Below are 19,012 nucleotides of genomic sequence, written 5' to 3'. Positions count from 1 at the left end.
AGCCCGTGTTTTCTCCTTCCCCGGGAGAGTAGGAATGAGAGAAACACTGCTTCAGGAGTTGGCGCAGAGCTCATGTTTGTTTATTTTTTTAGTGGCTCTCAAGCCATAGGAATTCTCTTTTTTGAAAAATTAATTGTAAACTATCAGCACAGTGCCATTAAGACACTGTGGGTCTGGCTGCATGTGTATGCATGGTGGTGTGTGTGGGGATGCTTGCTCTGGGAAGTAGAAGCTGATGGTGAGATGTCTTCCTCTATCCCTCTCTATTTTTTAGACAGGGTCTCTCATTGAACCTAGCGCTCTTCATCTTGGCTTGGCTGTCTGTCCAGCAAGCTCTGGGACCTGGGACCTGGCACTGGAGCTCAGACAAAGCATCACAGTAGGCTTGGACAGAGGTACTTGAGATCTGAACTCAAGCACTTACCCACTGAGCCATCTCCCCAGCTCAACTACTTTCACTTAATAAGATGCTTTTACAAATCCCACCTTCCTCTGTTATAAGCTTGAGAGCAGGAATATTTTATTCCCCACAAACAGGCACACAGATCAGCACAAGAAGATGTGCTAGGGTTTTTAGGCAAATGGCGGTGTTTCTAGAGAAAAATAGTCCCTGCTAGGGTGAGCCAGTCCTCTGTGCTCTCCCATCCAACACATCATTTCTTCCCTAGGACCCTACTGCTCATTTGTCTCAAATGGCTTACCACCCTCCAGATCATCACCTCTCACTGTCTCTCTGCAATTTCTTTTTAAGACAAGGGTTCTCTGTGTAGCTTCAGTTGTTCTGGAACTATGGAGTCCAGGCTGGCCTCAAATTCACAAAGATCTGCCTGTCTCTGCCTCCCAACCTCTAGGATTAAAAGCATGTGCCACCACTGCCCAGCTCTTTCTGCCAACTTAGAGGATTAGCCTCCCTTGGCTGCTGGAGGTGGAGAAGAGGCCTCACTTTCTTTCTTTTTTTTGGGGGGGGGTTGCTTTTTTGTTGTTGTTGTTTTTCGAGACAGGGTTTCTCTGTGTAGCCCTGGCTGTCCTGGAACTCACTCTGTAGACCAGGCTGGCCTCACCTCAGAAATCTACCTGCCTCTGCCTCCCGAGTGCTGGGATTAAAGGCGTGCGCCACCACGCCCAGCTGAGGCCTCACTTTCTAAGGACAGACTAGCAGCTTGTGTGTGTGTGTGTCTCTCAGCATTCTCCACTAGAGGGGCTGGAAATTTAAACTTACCAAAGTCACTGGAGGAACAAGATGCCAGCTGGTGGGTAACAGGATTGTAGGAGACACACTGTATAGAGTCGTTGTGCCTGGAAGTTGAGGAACTGAAGATTAGTCCACAACAAACCACAAATGTCTCAGTAGCTACAATTGGAGATTGCAGGCTTGAAGGGGCTGGAGAGATGGCTCACCAGATAAAAGCACTTACTACTCTTCCAGAGGACCAGAACTCAATCCCAGCACCCAAAAGACAGCTCACAGCTGTCTGTAACTCCAGTTCCAACGATCTGATGCCCTCTTCTAACCTCTATAGGCAAAATACCTATACACATAAAATAAGCTTTAAAAAATAAATTTAAAAATAAAAACAAAACAAACAAACAAAGAACAAACCTAAGACTGAAGCCTCTGGTGGCACACTGCACGCTCTTCTCTGGGGGACCAACAGCACAGGGCCTCACTTATAGGACTGCCCTCAACAACAGTGTCCACCCACCCAGCATCCCACCCAGCTCAAACTCTTTCTCCAGGGCTCTCCCCAGAGAGACCTCCAGTGTGTGTCAGAGACAAAGACAGAGAATGCAGCCTAGTGCGAGGTGCAGACAGTGTGCTTCACTTGTGGCTCCAATTGACAATTTCTGGTGTCCAGAAACATCCAGTGGCGTATGATGAACACCACAGTGCAGGCCAGGGTCTGGAAGCATGGTAAATGCTGAGGTGCACTGCCTGGCATCTCAGCCCAGGTCTAGCCCTTCACTTCTTGGTAACACTGTATGCATGGTCTCACTCACTGTTCATCTAAACTTTGCTTATGTTCAGAGCAGCATCGTTCACAGTAGGCAACAGGTGGGAACAATCCAGTGTTCATTAGCTGATGAGCATCCAAATGGAATATATACACAGTGGAGTATTACTCAGCCGTGAGGACATTACACGAAATAATGGTGGTGGTTTGAATATGTGTGGCCCAAAGACTGGCACTATTAATAGGTGTGAACTTGTTGGAGGAAGTGTATCACTGTGGGGGCGGGCTTAGAGACCCTCCTCCTAGCCACGTGGGAGCCAGTCTTCTCCTGGCTGCCTTCTGATCAAGATGTAGTAGACTCTCAGCTCCTCTAGCACCATGACACTGCCTGGACACTGCCATGCTTCCTGCCATGATGATAATGGACTGAACCTCTAAACCTGTAAGCCAGCTTCAATTAAATGTCATTCTTTTTAACAGCTGCTTTGGTCATGTGCTTCTTCACAGCAATGGAAACCCTAAGACAGAACTCAATCACAAAATGCCAAATACTATTATGATCCCACTTATATGAGACACCTAGAGGAGCCAAACTCCTCAGAAAGGACAATGACAGTTGCCAGGGCTGAGACGAGGCAGAACGGAAGATGTTAAGCACTGAGTTTAAATTTCAGGAAGATGAAAGGGTCTAAAGACTTTATTTGCCAAAATTTGGCTGCACCACCATGTTAATATACCTAACACCTGGTGGCGATGGCAGTTTACATTCAAGGTATTTCTCTATAACTGAAAATAACAAGTACTTCCTATGGACCAAGTATGCTGGTAGGTGCCAGAAATATAAGCATGTAAAAACAGGGATAGTGTCCACCTTCCAGAGCCCACAGGCCAGTGTGCGACATTAATCAATCAGAATACATAAGGCCACAGCTGTAAGAAATGTTCAGGAGAGGCATTCCTGGGTCTGGATGGTGGGAGTGGGCTGGCAGCGAAGGCAGCTACAGCAGAGACCTATAGATGGGGAGGGCCTGGCTATAGAGGGAGAGATGTGAGCATGGCCCCCTAAGGAGCAGGAAGCTTAAAGCACACTGCCCTGTCTAGCTTTTGACACTGGGTAGATGCAAAGCTATTCGAAGAGGCAGAGACACTGAAGGGGACAGGCTGGGTGAGGGGAATGACAGGAATCTGGGGTGTCTGATTAGCTGAGAGACATGACATGAAACACAGCTCAATGCTGGCCGAGCTGGTTGCTCATCATCTCCTCCTGACCCATGTCCATGCTCTATTCAAGCTCATTCTGGAGAGGAAAGCTCTTCCATGCATTCTTTCTACAAGGGTGTGGCTACAGTGAAGCAGAGTTGGGTGTGGTCAATGGGCAGCCCTTGTAAACCAGCTACCTGAGGCCGAAGCAGGAAGGTTATAAGCTTAAGGCCTGCCTTATAGAGGGAAATCTGTCCCAAGCAAACCAAACCGCTGTCATCCGTGGGGGCACTTACGTGTACTTCAGAATGCCTTCAAGTTTTGAGGTCCAGATAATGATGCTCTTGTCAGCAGATCCAGATGCAAAGCGCTTGCCTAAAGGGTTTTTTAAAAGAAAATCCTCATGTGTATTTTAAACCAGAATTTTCCAGGTAGAATGTTCAAGAAAACTCATTCTTCATACTCAGCTAGAAATGTAGGTCAGAGCTGGGCGTGGTGGTGCACACCTTTAATCTCAGCACTTGGGAGGCAGAGGCAGGCAGATTTCTGAGTTCGAGGCCAGCCTGGTCTACAAAGTGAGTTCCAGGACAGGACAGCCAGGGCTACACAGAGAAACCCTGTTTCGAAAAAAAAACAAACAAAAAAAAAAAAAAAAAAAAAGAAAGAAAGAAAGAAAAGAAATGTAGTTCAGTTTACAGAGTAGCTGTCTAGTATGTATGAGGCCCAGATTCAAATCCCAGCACTGTACAGAGTAGTAGTGTACTCCCATCACCCATCACATGTGGTGGCAAGAAGAGCAGAGACTTAGAGTCATCCTTGGCTACAGAATGAGTTGGAGGCCAGCCTGAACTACAAGAGACCCTGTCTGAAAAATACTTTTAAAGGGGAGTAAGTGGGCTGGAGAAATGGCTCAGTGGTTAAGAGTGCTGACTGCTCTTCCAGAGGTCCTGAGTTCAACTCCCAGCAACCATATGGTGGCTCACAACCATCCATAATGAGATCTGACGCCCTCTTCTGGTGTGCCTGAAGACAGTGATAGTGTACTCACATACATGAAATAAAATTAAGAGGAATGAGTGTCCCTTTATTCTCCAGCACTGTTTTTGGATGTGGTGTTAGGAACGGAAGTTGGACTGACACATGCTAAGTACACACCCCACAAAGAAGCTGCACCCCAGCCCTTCCACTGCTTCTCATCAACACTGGCAACGAGGAATCTGCAGTTTGGACTCTGAGTTTCCAACCTGCTCTCCCTGGCACTAAGTACGCCCAGACACACTGCGGGTCAGCTATGTCTGTGTGTCATGCTCTTTTAAGGGCTGGGCAGTGATTCAGACATTTAAGCTTCATTTCATGGTGTCTAGTCCAAGAAGCAGACATTAAGTTTATCCAACATAGATGCAATATGGGAGGGGGTGAGTCCTGTGAAAGAGAGTAACTGGGGGAACTAACATTAAAATTTTTATTTTTTAAAAGATTTTACTCATTTTTATTTTATGTATATGGGTGTTTGCTTACACGTCTGTGTAGCATGTACATACCTGGTGCCTGAACAGGCTAGATAAAGCGGATTCCCTGAAACTAGAGTTGTAGGTGGCTGTGAACCAGCATGTGGGTGCTGGGACTTGAACCTGACCTCCAGAAGGACAGGCAGTGCTTTTGACTGCTGTGGCACTTCTCCAGCTCCTCGTTATTTTTTAACTTTACAGTTGTATTATTTATCTACCCCTGTGTTTGTGTGGTGTGTGTGAGCGCACACGTGTGTTCACAGGAATGTGGGGTAAGGCTGACGTCAGGTACCTTACTCTGCTGCTCTCCTCTGCTGCACAAGCCCTGGAGCTCACAGACTTAGCTCAATCAGCTGTCCAGAGAGCTCATCCTGTCTCCACCTCCCTAACGCCGGGACAGCAGGCACACACCACCGTGCCCCAGTTTTTACGTGGCTGCTGGAGACACAAACCCAGGCCCTCATGCTTCTGCAGCAGGCTCTGAGCCATCCCCAGCCCCCAGGGTTGTATACATTCATGGAGTACATACAGTACAGTGTTCTGATATAGTTAGTCAAATAATTATATCAAGCAAATTAACATATTTATCACCTTAGATACTTATATTTTAACAGAGAATGTTAAAGTCTGTTCTTTTAGCAGTTTTAAATATATATTATTGTTAATTATGATTAGCATACTGTGCAACAGATCTCAAAACCCTACCCATCCTACCTGCCTTAAACTGCTCTTGGGGCAGCATCTCCTAGAGCAGTGGTTCTCAACTAGTGGGCTGAGACCACTTTGGGGGTCAAATGACACTTTCACAGGGGTCACCTAAGACCATCAGAAAACACAGATATTTACATTACAATTATAACAGTACCAAAGTTACGGTTATGAAGTAGAAGTTATGAAGTAGAATAAAAATAATTTTATGGTTGGGGAGTCATTACAACATGAGAAACGTCCTGACAAGGTGTAGCATTAGGAAGGGTGAGAACCACTGCCCTAGAGGACGGGATGTAGGTGAGATCCTTCAGGGCAGATCTGAAGGATAAGAGAGCTGACCAAGTACAAAGGAAGAGCAAGATGTATATATGGGTGAAATACGCGCAAAGGCCCTGAGGCAGCAAAGGCTGGCATGGCTGAGAGGCCAAGAAAGTCACAGCGTGGAACAGGTAGCAAGGAACGTAGCAGATGAGTGGAGGAGCTCTAGGGCCGTCAGGGCCACAGTGCAGATGACAAGCAGTGGGACCAGAGGAGGCCTAAAGGAAAGAGTGACACATGTGCCTTCCATTCCCACACTGCTTGGAATTTAAGAACGAATGTGCTAAAGAGGCAACATAAACCAAGCCATCCTGTATTTACTCCATGGAAAGCAACCTACATCAGGTCGGAGGAACCTTCATGACACAAGCATAGGACAGGATTTGCACACCCAGCTGAAGTTTTGTTACATTGTTATTAATTTGTGACTATATATACACACACTGGAGGCACAAAGACTCCACCGTGCACACTGGGACAACTTTTGAGAGTTCTCTCCTTCCACCATGTGGGTTCCACTGATCAAACTCAGGCTGTCAAGCTTGGGGGCAAAGTCAAGGGCCCTGGCCTGCTGAGCCATCTTGGCAGCCCAACCTGTTGATCTTTAGACTTTAATCTTAGGGCAAGGGGAAGGTGGCCTTCAGAAGCCACTGCTCCTAGAGCCTCAGTGTCCCCATTTGAAACAGAGAGGGAACAGAAGTCCTCACTCAGAGGCTATGCAAAGACAACATCTGCAAAGTACCTTTTGTAGCAGCTCAAACTAGCAGTTGCAGGTGTGCCACATGGTGCTGTAGCAAAACCTGACCAAAGAGAGACTACTGTTAGTGTACCCTCTCCATTGCCTGACCTGGTGAGCATTAAGGATGACAAGTATCGGCTCCAGGCCCAGAGTCTCTGAGTCAGAATCCCTAGTGATGTCACTGAGCAGCTGTGTGACCGGAACTAGTTCCTGGACACCTCCAGGGTTTCATTTCCGCATGTGAAAATGGACATTAATAGGATTTACCTCATAGTTGATGGGAAGAAAGAGCATGCATGTACACACATGCACATACACAAATAAAATATTCAGAACAATGCCTGGAATAGAATTTTACTAAAAAACATAGCTACTGTTACTCTCTTCCTACTGGCTTTTGCTGTTCTTGAAAAAAGGGACTCTACCTTTCACACCGTTAATTATGGTAGCTCATTAATTTACTTAGGGAACTTCAGAAATCAGAAACAAGCAGGCTTAAAGAGTAAAATCAACCACAATCTCTATGTCTCAGTTTTCAAATCTAAGGGTGTACACAAGCTTGGAGGAACTAAGACTTCCTAATCATTAAGTGTCACAAAAAAAGCATGATACACCTGGAAGACTCAGGCACAGTAGTCAGAGGACATCAGTCAGGCTCTGTAATTGCTCCAGGCCTGTTTGCCCCTCTGCCAGAGGAAGTAAGAGTGCCCTTGCTACGTGCTTCAAAGGGCTACAAGAAGGGTCCCATGGAATGACATGTGTGACAGAGTTCTTCAGAGTGCTGACAAATACCACTGTTCACAGGGCTCCAGGCCACAGGGCTTCTGTCACACTCAGGACCCAGCAGGCTCTGCACCTATGTACAGATAATTCAGCTGTCCAGGCAGCCTGCCACTGGTCTCCTTGGAACATGACTCTCAGCTTGAACTCAAACTGTCACAGCACAGACATTGACCATGAAGCAAGACACGGTGCTGTCTCACTAACTTGTCCCAGGACTTATCCATTAAGCGCTCTCCCAAAGTGAATCAAAGAGGCTGTCAGGCTAGAGCTGAAGACACTGCATAAACATGAAGTACATGCATTTAACTGCAGGGCAGCCCTTCTTAAAGAAGGCCCTCCATCCAAAGGAATTACACTCCTGTGTCTTAGGCTCTTCTGAGCTTTGTACCCGTGGATACAGAGACTCTAACCATAGTCAGAGCATCATCTCCAGCCCCACATCTGACACAGGAAGTAGCAGAGACAATAATGAGCTCAAAGTCAGGGCTTGGGCTACAAGTTGGCTCAGCAGGTAAAGGCACTTGCCACATAAGCTTGATAACCTGGGCTCAGTACCCAGAACCAAGTAAAGGTGGACAGAGAGAACGGTCTCCGTGAAGTTTTCCTCTAACTTCCACATGTGTGCCAAAAAACATACCCATATGTGTGCGCACACCCAATTATAATACATTTAGATATTTTAATATCTAATTTAGATATTTTACCTAAGATATTTTGTATATGAATGTGTACGTGTGTGGATTTATGCACGCCACAGTATATATTTGGAGGTTAAAGGACAACTTGCAAGAGTAGGTTCTCTTCCACCCTGTGGTTAGCAGGGATCAATCAGAATCATGGCACACTTCTCACTCTGGTGAGTCATCTCCAATAAACTGGAGACTGTTCCAATAAACTAACAAAAGAAAGACAGCTTTTGGGTTGGGCTAAGGTTAGAACTTCCATCTGTCTGTCTGTCTGTCTATATACCAACCTACCTACCTACCATCTGTTTTTCTTCATTTTGTTTCAATTATTGCAGCGCTGTGGAAGGAACTCAGGGCCTTGAGCATGAGAATGCTAGGCAAGTATTCTTATCACTCAGCTACGTTCCCAGTGCACATGAATTTATGTCACAATCTCAATTTCACACAGCAGTTCTCGGACCACCTCCTCTCTACTGGCCCTCTTCCCTTACAGCCCATCTCCACTCATTCTGAGGTCGCTTATGGCACAGCTTATGGACTGACACATGCTAAGTACACACCCCACAAAGAAGCTGCACCCCAGCCCTTCCACTGCTTCTCATCAACACTGGCAACGAGGAATCTGCAGTTTGGACTCTGAGTTTCCAACCTGCTCTCCCTGGCACTAAGTACGCCCAGACACACTGCGGGTCAGCTACGTCTGTGTGCCATGCTCTTTTAAGGGCTGGGCAGTGATTCAGACATTTAAGCTTCATTTCATGGTGTCTAGTCCAAGAAGCAGACATTAAGTTTATCCAACATAGATGCAATATGGGAGGGGGTGAGTCCTGTGAAAGAGAGTAACTGGGGGAACTAACATTAAAATTTTTATTTTTTAAAAGATTTTACTCATTTTTATTTTATGTATATGGGTGTTTGCTTACACGTCTGTGTAGCATGTACATACCTGGTGCCTGAACAGGCTAGATAAAGCGGATTCCCTGAAACTAGAGTTGTAGGTGGCTGTGAACCAGCATGTGGGTGCTGGGACTTGAACCTGACCTCCAGAAGGACAGGCAGTGCTTTTGACTGCTGTGGCACTTCTCCAGCTCCTCGTTATTTTTTAACTTTACAGTTGTATTATTTATCTACCCCTGTGTTTGTGTGGTGTGTGTGAGCGCACACGTGTGTTCACAGGAATGTGGGGTAAGGCTGACGTCAGGTACCTTACTCTGCTGCTCTCCTCTGCTGCACAAGCCCTGGAGCTCACAGACTTAGCTCAATCAGCTGTCCAGAGAGCTCATCCTGTCTCCACCTCCCTAACGCCGGGACAGCAGGCACACACCACCGTGCCCCAGTTTTTACGTGGCTGCTGGAGACACAAACCCAGGCCCTCATGCTTCTGCAGCAGGCTCTGAGCCATCCCCAGCCCCCAGGGTTGTATACATTCATGGAGTACATACAGTACAGTGTTCTGATATAGTTAGTCAAATAATTATATCAAGCAAATTAACATATTTATCACCTTAGATACTTATATTTTAACAGAGAATGTTAAAGTCTGTTCTTTTAGCAGTTTTAAATATATATTATTGTTAATTATGATTAGCATACTGTGCAACAGATCTCAAAACCCTACCCATCCTACCTGCCTTAAACTGCTCTTGGGGCAGCATCTCCTAGAGCAGTGGTTCTCAACTAGTGGGCTGAGACCACTTTGGGGGTCAAATGACACTTTCACAGGGGTCACCTAAGACCATCAGAAAACACAGATATTTACATTACAATTATAACAGTACCAAAGTTACGGTTATGAAGTAGAAGTTATGAAGTAGAATAAAAATAATTTTATGGTTGGGGAGTCATTACAACATGAGAAACGTCCTGACAAGGTGTAGCATTAGGAAGGGTGAGAACCACTGCCCTAGAGGACGGGATGTAGGTGAGATCCTTCAGGGCAGATCTGAAGGATAAGAGAGCTGACCAAGTACAAAGGAAGAGCAAGATGTATATATGGGTGAAATACGCGCAAAGGCCCTGAGGCAGCAAAGGCTGGCATGGCTGAGAGGCCAAGAAAGTCACAGCGTGGAACAGGTAGCAAGGAACGTAGCAGATGAGTGGAGGAGCTCTAGGGCCGTCAGGGCCACAGTGCAGATGACAAGCAGTGGGACCAGAGGAGGCCTAAAGGAAAGAGTGACACATGTGCCTTCCATTCCCACACTGCTTGGAATTTAAGAACGAATGTGCTAAAGAGGCAACATAAACCAAGCCATCCTGTATTTACTCCATGGAAAGCAACCTACATCAGGTCGGAGGAACCTTCATGACACAAGCATAGGACAGGATTTGCACACCCAGCTGAAGTTTTGTTACATTGTTATTAATTTGTGACTATATATACACACACTGGAGGCACAAAGACTCCACGGTGCACACTGGGACAACTTTTGAGAGTTCTCTCCTTCCACCATGTGGGTTCCACTGATCAAACTCAGGCTGTCAAGCTTGGGGGCAAAGTCAAGGGCCCTGGCCTGCTGAGCCATCTTGGCAGCCCAACCTGTTGATCTTTAGACTTTAATCTTAGGGCAAGGGGAAGGTGGCCTTCAGAAGCCACTGCTCCTAGAGCCTCAGTGTCCCCATTTGAAACAGAGAGGGAACAGAAGTCCTCACTCAGAGGCTATGCAAAGACAACATCTGCAAAGTACCTTTTGTAGCAGCTCAAACTAGCAGTTGCAGGTGTGCCACATGGTGCTGTAGCAAAACCTGACCAAAGAGAGACTACTGTTAGTGTACCCTCTCCATTGCCTGACCTGGTGAGCATCAAGGATGACAAGTATCGGCTCCAGGCCCAGAGTCTCTGAGTCAGAATCCCTAGTGATGTCACTGAGCAGCTGTGTGACCGGAACTAGTTCCTGGACACCTCCAGGGTTTCATTTCCGCATGTGAAAATGGACATTAATAGGATTTACCTCATAGTTGATGGGAAGAAAGAGCATGCATGTACACACATGCACATACACAAATAAAATATTCAGAACAATGCCTGGAATAGAATTTTACTAAAAAACATAGCTACTGTTACTCTCTTCCTACTGGCTTTTGCTGTTCTTGAAAAAAGGGACTCTACCTTTCACACCGTTAATTATGGTAGCTCATTAATTTACTTAGGGAACTTCAGAAATCAGAAACAAGCAGGCTTAAAGAGTAAAATCAACCACAATCTCTATGTCTCAGTTTTCAAATCTAAGGGTGTACACAAGCTTGGAGGAACTAAGACTTCCTAATCATTAAGTGTCACAAAAAAAGCATGATACACCTGGAAGACTCAGGCACAGTAGTCAGAGGACATCAGTCAGGCTCTGTAATTGCTCCAGGCCTGTTTGCCCCTCTGCCAGAGGAAGTAAGAGTGCCCTTGCTACGTGCTTCAAAGGGCTACAAGAAGGGTCCCATGGAATGACATGTGTGACAGAGTTCTTCAGAGTGCTGACAAATACCACTGTTCACAGGGCTCCAGGCCACAGGGCTTCTGTCACACTCAGGACCCAGCAGGCTCTGCACCTATGTACAGATAATTCAGCTGTCCAGGCAGCCTGCCACTGGTCTCCTTGGAACATGACTCTCAGCTTGAACTCAAACTGTCACAGCACAGACATTGACCATGAAGCAAGACACGGTGCTGTCTCACTAACTTGTCCCAGGACTTATCCATTAAGCGCTCTCCCAAAGTGAATCAAAGAGGCTGTCAGGCTAGAGCTGAAGACACTGCATAAACATGAAGTACATGCATTTAACTGCAGGGCAGCCCTTCTTAAAGAAGGCCCTCCATCCAAAGGAATTACACTCCTGTGTCTTAGGCTCTTCTGAGCTTTGTACCCGTGGATACAGAGACTCTAACCATAGTCAGAGCATCATCTCCAGCCCCACATCTGACACAGGAAGTAGCAGAGACAATAATGAGCTCAAAGTCAGGGCTTGGGCTACAAGTTGGCTCAGCAGGTAAAGGCACTTGCCACATAAGCTTGATAACCTGGGCTCAGTACCCAGAACCAAGTAAAGGTGGACAGAGAGAACGGTCTCCGTGAAGTTTTCCTCTAACTTCCACATGTGTGCCAAAAAACATACCCATATGTGTGCGCACACCCAATTATAATACATTTAGATATTTTAATATCTAATTTAGATATTTTACCTAAGATATTTTGTATATGAATGTGTACGTGTGTGGATTTATGCACGCCACAGTATATATTTGGAGGTTAAAGGACAACTTGCAAGAGTAGGTTCTCTTCCACCCTGTGGTTAGCAGGGATCAATCAGAATCATGGCACACTTCTCACTCTGGTGAGTCATCTCCAATAAACTGGAGACTGTTCCAATAAACTAACAAAAGAAAGACAGCTTTTGGGTTGGGCTAAGGTTAGAACTTCCATCTGTCTGTCTGTCTGTCTATATACCAACCTACCTACCTACCATCTGTTTTTCTTCATTTTGTTTCAATTATTGCAGCGCTGTGGAAGGAACTCAGGGCCTTGAGCATGAGAATGCTAGGCAAGTATTCTTATCACTCAGCTACGTTCCCAGTGCACATGAATTTATGTCACAATCTCAATTTCACACAGCAGTTCTCGGACCACCTCCTCTCTACTGGCCCTCTTCCCTTACAGCCCATCTCCACTCATTCTGAGGTCGCTTATGGCACAGCTTATGGCTGTGCATCCTCTCTGCTCTGCTCTCACTTTACCTTGCCTGTAAAACTGCTCCTCGGACTGAGCCCACCTCTTCTCCTCCCACCATGCAGCTCAGAGTGGCTGGAGAAAACAAGCCATAAAATGATGTCTCCTATAATTCCCGACCACCGGCTTTAAGTGCATCGTCTGGTCCCTGGAGGTCTCACTGCACCCCCAAGTCCATTCATTCTCCTGCTCTCTGAGGCTGCCATTTTTTCCCTTTCTCTCCAACTCTCAAGCACTTCCTTCTCAGTCGTCACTCTCAGTGCCGGCAGCTTCTCATTACACTAAAGCCAAGTAAGAAGCATCGAGAACCGGGCGTGGTGGCGCACGCCTTTAATCCCAGCACTCGGGAGGCAGAGGCAGGCGGATTTCTGAGTTCGAGGCCAGCCTGGTCTACAAAGTGAGCTCAAGGACAGCCAGGGCTATACAGAGAAACCCTGTCTCGAAAAAAACAAAGAAAAAACAAAAAAACAAAAAAAAAAAAACAAAAAAAAAAAAGAAGCATCGAGAAGGTCCTTTAGATCTGCCTTCACAGGCCCCGCCTGCCACTGCTCCTTTCTGAAGCAGAGCCCTACTGTGTCCTAGGTCCCACAGCCTTGCCACTCAATGCACTGCAGCAATTTTCTGCCCTCTTTCCTATATTAACCTTCCAAAGCAGAAATGTGCACACCTGAACTTTGGATCTTCCACTGCAACTGCCCCACTGGCAACACCACCCACATCAGTGGAGGGTAACGCCATCATTCAGTCCTTCAGGTCAAAAGTTGGGGCTGCCTGCAATGTTTACGCCCACATCCAAACTACCAGGAAATCCCGTCTGCTCCATACTCAAAGCACACCCAGAACATGACTGCTTCTTGCCATTTCTTTTGGCCACTGTCATCCATGTCATGAAAGATGCTTGTCACTTAGCTTCCTGAACCCCTTCATCTTTGGTAAGCTGTTCCCAAGGCAAATAAAAATAGGACCCAGATGAGCCCCGCTCTGCTCACACCCACCAGCAGTGCACTCTTTTCACTGCGGGTCAGAACCACTGTTCTGACGATGTTAACACCATCGGTCGCCCCAGACCTGTCTTTCTGTCTCCTCTCCCTCTGCTCCCCAGTTCTTTCTGCTCTGGCTCCCACCCCAGGGTTTCTACAACGGCTCCTCCATCTTTGAGAAGCTCTCTTTTCCCAAATGTCTGATGCCAAAAACCTCTCTCTCAGGCCAGCAAGTCTTTGTTCAGCTGCCCCATCTGAACGGGCCCATCTCACAATCAGACTGGATAATGCACCAGACCTGTCCTGCCCAGCACTCCCAATTCTGTTCATCTGCCTGCCTATCAGCCCAGTGCTTGGTTATCTGAGTGACTATCTTCATCTTACCTATTGCCTGCTCCCTCCCTCCCTCCCTCATCGAGCTTCCCAACAAGGCCTTCTCTCATTTTGTTCTCTGAGATAACCAAGCACTTAAGGCAGTGCCTGACACACAGACACCTGAGGACTAGAGTTGTAACTCAGTGACAGTACATTTATCTGCTGTGCCCAAGGCCCTGGGCTTAGTCCCTAGAACCACAAGAAACAAAGAGATTTGTTCCCGTGACTAGCTAAAGTCTAAGCTATTTCGTATCCTCTGAACATGCAGGTTCTATTTTAAAGATGATCACAGAGTTCCTAAGGAAAGCTGAGCAGCTACAAGGCCATCAGAGATCAGAACCCAGAGCAGCCTCTTACCATCCTTTGCATACGCCACACAGTACACGGTGTCTTTGTGTCCCTTCAGGGGCTGAAGTAAGGTGCCATCAGAGGTGTCATAAACCTGTCAAAAGGGGTAAAAATATCGATTATCTCTGTGACATCCATTATTCAGAATTCCTGCAGGGTGCCACTGCTGCTATTTTTGTTTTTATAACACAGCAGTTGTTGATTTGCTAAATTAGTATCAAGTAGAGACAGCACTGCATAACAAGAATGACTATGACTTAATGCAGGGCAAGCAGGAAGTGGAGGTCCAGCTTATGTTGTGTGTGGCCAGGAGCATACCATCAATACTGGAGAAGCAGCAGCTACACTGAGTCTCACTCTAGGGGAAGTTCTGCAAGCGTCACCCATTTTTCCCACCTCCTTGCCTCCCCACCCAGGACTGGAAACTGAATCTGGGGCACTGTACAATGCCAGACAAGCCCTCGACTTCTGAGCTATGTTCCCAGCCTTCTCTTTTAGTTTTTATTTTGAAACAGTGTTTGACTAAGTTGCTCAGGCTGGCTCTGAAGTCCTTCTGCAGCCCAGGCTGGCCTTGAACCTTTGATCTTCCTGCCTCCACCTCTCAAGTAGCTGAGATTATCAGCCTGCACGACCAGGCCCTGGTACATTTCACTCATTCTTACATGGGCTTGAATGAATGACCCATCAAGGCAGGCCCTCTTTAACAAAGTCAGCAACTACAAAGAGCTGGCGGACAACTGTCAGGGACAACACTGCCACCAGTGTCAGCACACACAAATGCGTCATACTTGCTACCACGGCCTGAAAGTCACAGATCTAACAAACGTGGGGTTTGCAAGTGGGAGGGAGTGTTATAAAACCCAGCTGCAATGTGCATTTAGAATAGTTTATAGTTGTGCAACATGGCCAAATATGTGGAGATGTAAAAAACACAGCATTTGAGAAATGAGGACAGAGCTCTCCCACACAGGCAGAAGCCTGGAGAAGGAAACCAGGACAGGGAGTGAAAGGATCGAAGTTGTTTACCCTGGGGAGAAGTCTGCAGAACAGCCCAACTACAGCTGTAAGACTAAGCAGTTAGTACAGAGAACATGGACATCAGTCAGTCTGCGTATCTAGACACAGCAGAGGGGAGGACCATGTCTTAGAGGAGGAAGAGCTATCACAGAGGTTTTGGGTCAATCAGAAAGGTGTCTCTGAAGATTACTCTTATGTACTAAGACAAGATCCAGAGGGCGCCTGTGGCCTTTGAAACTATGAATAGGACAGCATTCATATGGAATTGTTTAGGGGCAACAGAGCCCAGAAGTGGAGGTCAGCCCTTTTGACTTCTCATGGTTTCTAGCCTTGTTAATTCACATTGGTCCAACAAAATATGAACTGACACCCACTCAGTTTCAGAGGCATTTTGATTAATTGTCTGCAACCATTTCATGAGTGTCTCAAAGGGGAAAGACAAATGACTCCAAAGGAGGCATTGCTCATGGGTTCCTATCTGATAGACAGTTTACTTACCTATTTTAAATAGACCATTTCCTTCCTTATTAAAAAGTAATGGCTGGTTTTTCCGCCCTTGCCTTTTTTATCTCAAAAAAAGGGGTCAAATCTCAGAGTACTTACAAGAGGGAGGGAGGGAGGAAAAAAGCACTCAGAATGGAAACGCAGACAAAATCCTACCAGCAATCTGTTTCCTGCAGCCAGAATCAGTTGTGTTCCATCAGGCTTAAATGCGAGGTCGTAGATACTAACAGGAGACAAGACAAAAAGACAATTAGGAACCGAAATGATGAGGTCTGCTAATGGCCAAGAAAGCAAACTTTATTTCCATTATGAAATGCTATGTGTGTGCTGGGGAAAAAATAATGGCTAAAAATTGTCTCTGGTTGCAAATTCCACTCAACCACCACACCTTGGCAGGCCATTCAATCATGATCTGCTCAGCAGTCAGCTCAGCCCTGGTTTCCTTTCCTCCAGAAGCCAGAAATGATTCAAAGGGTCAGCAGCTGAGGGCACGGGCTCTTCCACTCATGCCATAGAAAGGCAGGACCGCTGCACAGATATTTACCAAGTACCTGTTAGGTGTGAGGCACCAACAGATATGGTAGGGGCGTGGGCTGGCAGAGTCTCTGCCTCTAGGAATTTCCACTTGAGTGGGAAACTATAAAGCAGACACATTGGCCAAGGACTCCCATGGCACCAAGTTTAAGGAATATCCTTTTCACCTTTTAATCTCTCTTGAGTTTTTGATGTTCTTCTACATGTCAGTGAAGGACGGCTGTGTTTTGTTTGCTTGCTTGCTTGCCTGCTTGCTCTCACACTGATGTGCGTGTAACAGTCTTTATGACCAAGGCCCTCTGAGTGTGGGTGACATGAGGAGGAATGCTGTGAGACTGCTGAGGGAGCTGCACGGGAACGGGGCTGCTTTGCTCAGTTCAAGGAAGGCCTGCATTCCGACCTGGGGAAGGGGAGAGGCTCCATGAAGAACAACACAGTATAGGAATGAGGGGCAACTCCCAGGCGTGCAGAAGAGTGGCAGGCACAGCTCTTAGGAAAAGGAATCAAGAAGGAGAGACAGATGGCTCAGAGGTTAAGAGCACTGACTGCTCTTCTGAAGGTCCTGAGTTCAATTCCTAGCAACCACATGGTGGCTCACAACCATCCGTAATGAGATCTGACTCCCTCTTCTGGAGTGTCTGAAGACAACTACAGTGTACTTACATATATAATAAATAAAATCTTTTAAAAAAGGAGAAGAAGAAGAAGTAGTAGTAGTGGTGGTGGTGGTGGAGACAGCAAAGAATGTAAATACTGAAACTAGACTGAACCCTCAGACTATGTCCAAGGTGGTGGTGTGGGGGCTCTCAAACCAACATCACTGGGATTCTTGGATGTCCCAGCCAGAAGAGTCACTATTAAAGAGAATAGTGACAAGGCAGTACGTGTCCACTGTGAAAATATGGCTGGAATAAACCACATGGACTTGTCAATACTCTGAAAACACACACTTTTCATACTATAATAGCCCTTAGTTCTTCAAACACAATTTTATTTCATCTTCACAATAAACCTAACAGGCAAGGACAATTAAAGTCAACCCTCTGTTCAGTGGACTCTACATCTATGAATTCAAATAACTGTTGATCAAAAATATCTTTTAAATTTTAAATATTTTTTTTAAAAATCCCAGCACTAGGGCTTGCAAGATGGCTGAGTGGGTAAGAGCACTGACTGCTCTTCCGAATGTCCTGAGTTCAAATCCCAGCAACCACATGATCGCTCACAACCACCCATAATGAGATCTGACACCCTCTTCTGATGCATCTGAAGTCAGCTACAGTGTACTTACGTATAATAATAAATAAATCTTTGGGCCAGAGTGATCAGGGACTGAGCAAGTGGAATTGACTAGAGCGAGCAGGGCCAACTGGAATGAGCAGAGGTCCTAAATTCAATTCTCAACAATCACATGAAGGCTCACAACTATACAGCTACAGTGTACTCATATACATAAAATAAATAAATAAATCTTAAAAAAAATTCTAGCACTCAGGAGGCAAAGGCAGATCTCTGTGATTTCAAGGACAACCTGGTCTACATAGTGAGCTCCAGGCCAGCCAGAGCTACACAATCAGACCCTGTGGGTGTATATATATACACACACTCACATATGTATGTACACATACATATATGCATGTACACAAGCATGCACTCATGCACACTCAAGGGAAAGCCATGTCTGTAGTGAGCACACGCACTTTCCTCTTATCATAATTCTGTAACCGCAGAGTATGAAAGTGATTTCTGCAGCTCTGCAATGCTATCCTGAGGTGATTTATAGCACAGCAGCAAGTCTAGGCTCTCTGCAAGTCTCTATACTGTCGTATGCTGTCTAAAACAGAGGACTTCAACATCTGTCAGTTTGGTGTCTTTGGGGTTTCTGAAACAACTCCACCATGGTCATGAAAGGACAAAGTGGGCTCTGCTTTATAGACAGTAGCATGGTTCAGGCTGGGACGAAGCCTCACACACCCAGCAAACAGAAGGACCTCAGAAGCCTGGGATCCTAACCACCCTACTGCACTGCCTCTACTCGCTTGGATTATTGCCAGGTATGTCGAATGTTTTTCTCGAATGCTTTTCCAGTGGCTGACATTTATTGAGTACATTTGTTACTGCGTACAGGATACAGTGTAAATGCTCTATTGTCTAAATTCTCTCAACCTCACAACTCTAAGCCTATCTTGCAGATAAGAAAACTGCAAAGTTAAACAACTTGCCTGGAAGTAAACTGCTGCAGAAAAGAGGTGATGCCAGGTCCCAGCAGCCTGGCCCCAAAGCCCACGTGTCAACCCTCAGGCTGTGTAGCCCTCCTTATTGCTACTGGTATATGTCACGGTTGATGAAGTAATTCATAATGGCTTTCTTGCCTTCTCAGAACCACCACCACCAAAAAAAAAGTATTATCATTTTTTATCATTTCTATCATTATCTACATGAATACTCAAGGCATTCCATGTAGAATTTGGAAAGTAACTGAAAAATAATAATTGTGTATATTTCTGGGGTACAACATGATGCTTATATAATATATAAATATATATTGCAGGAAGCTAATTAACTTGTTTATCACCTCATAGACATCATTTACTGCAATGAAATATTAAAAATCTATCCATTAGCCATTTTGAAATATATAACTG

The 19,012-nt window shown here is 45.8% G+C and overlaps 1 protein-coding gene across 5 annotated transcripts in view; it reads right to left on the bottom strand.

Annotated features, from left to right (window-relative positions):
- Window positions 1-19,012, bottom strand: part of Ift122 (intraflagellar transport 122) — a 73,321-nt gene that overhangs the window by 47,929 nt on the left and 6,380 nt on the right. For all 5 annotated transcript variants that reach the window (XM_006506799.4, XM_006506797.2, XM_006506798.2 and 2 more), the window contains exons 2-5: window positions 15,990-16,056; window positions 14,322-14,406; window positions 3,449-3,527; window positions 1,220-1,296 (exon numbers count right to left, since the gene is read on the bottom strand). Coding sequence is in view for 4 of the 5 variants with exons in the window: in XM_006506797.2 (XP_006506860.1) it covers window positions 1,220-1,296; window positions 3,449-3,527; window positions 14,322-14,406; window positions 15,990-16,056 (308 nt within the window). In the remaining variant the exon portion in view is untranslated. The remainder of the gene's footprint in view (window positions 1-1,219; window positions 1,297-3,448; window positions 3,528-14,321; window positions 14,407-15,989; window positions 16,057-19,012) is intronic.

This window comes from Mus musculus, chromosome 6 (assembly GCF_000001635.26).
Source record: "Mus musculus strain C57BL/6J chromosome 6, GRCm38.p6 C57BL/6J".
Classification (NCBI taxonomy): Eukaryota; Metazoa; Chordata; class Mammalia; order Rodentia; family Muridae; genus Mus; species Mus musculus.
The sequence above is the reverse complement of the archived record's forward strand: the minus strand, read 5'-3'. Positions and strand labels throughout refer to the sequence as shown.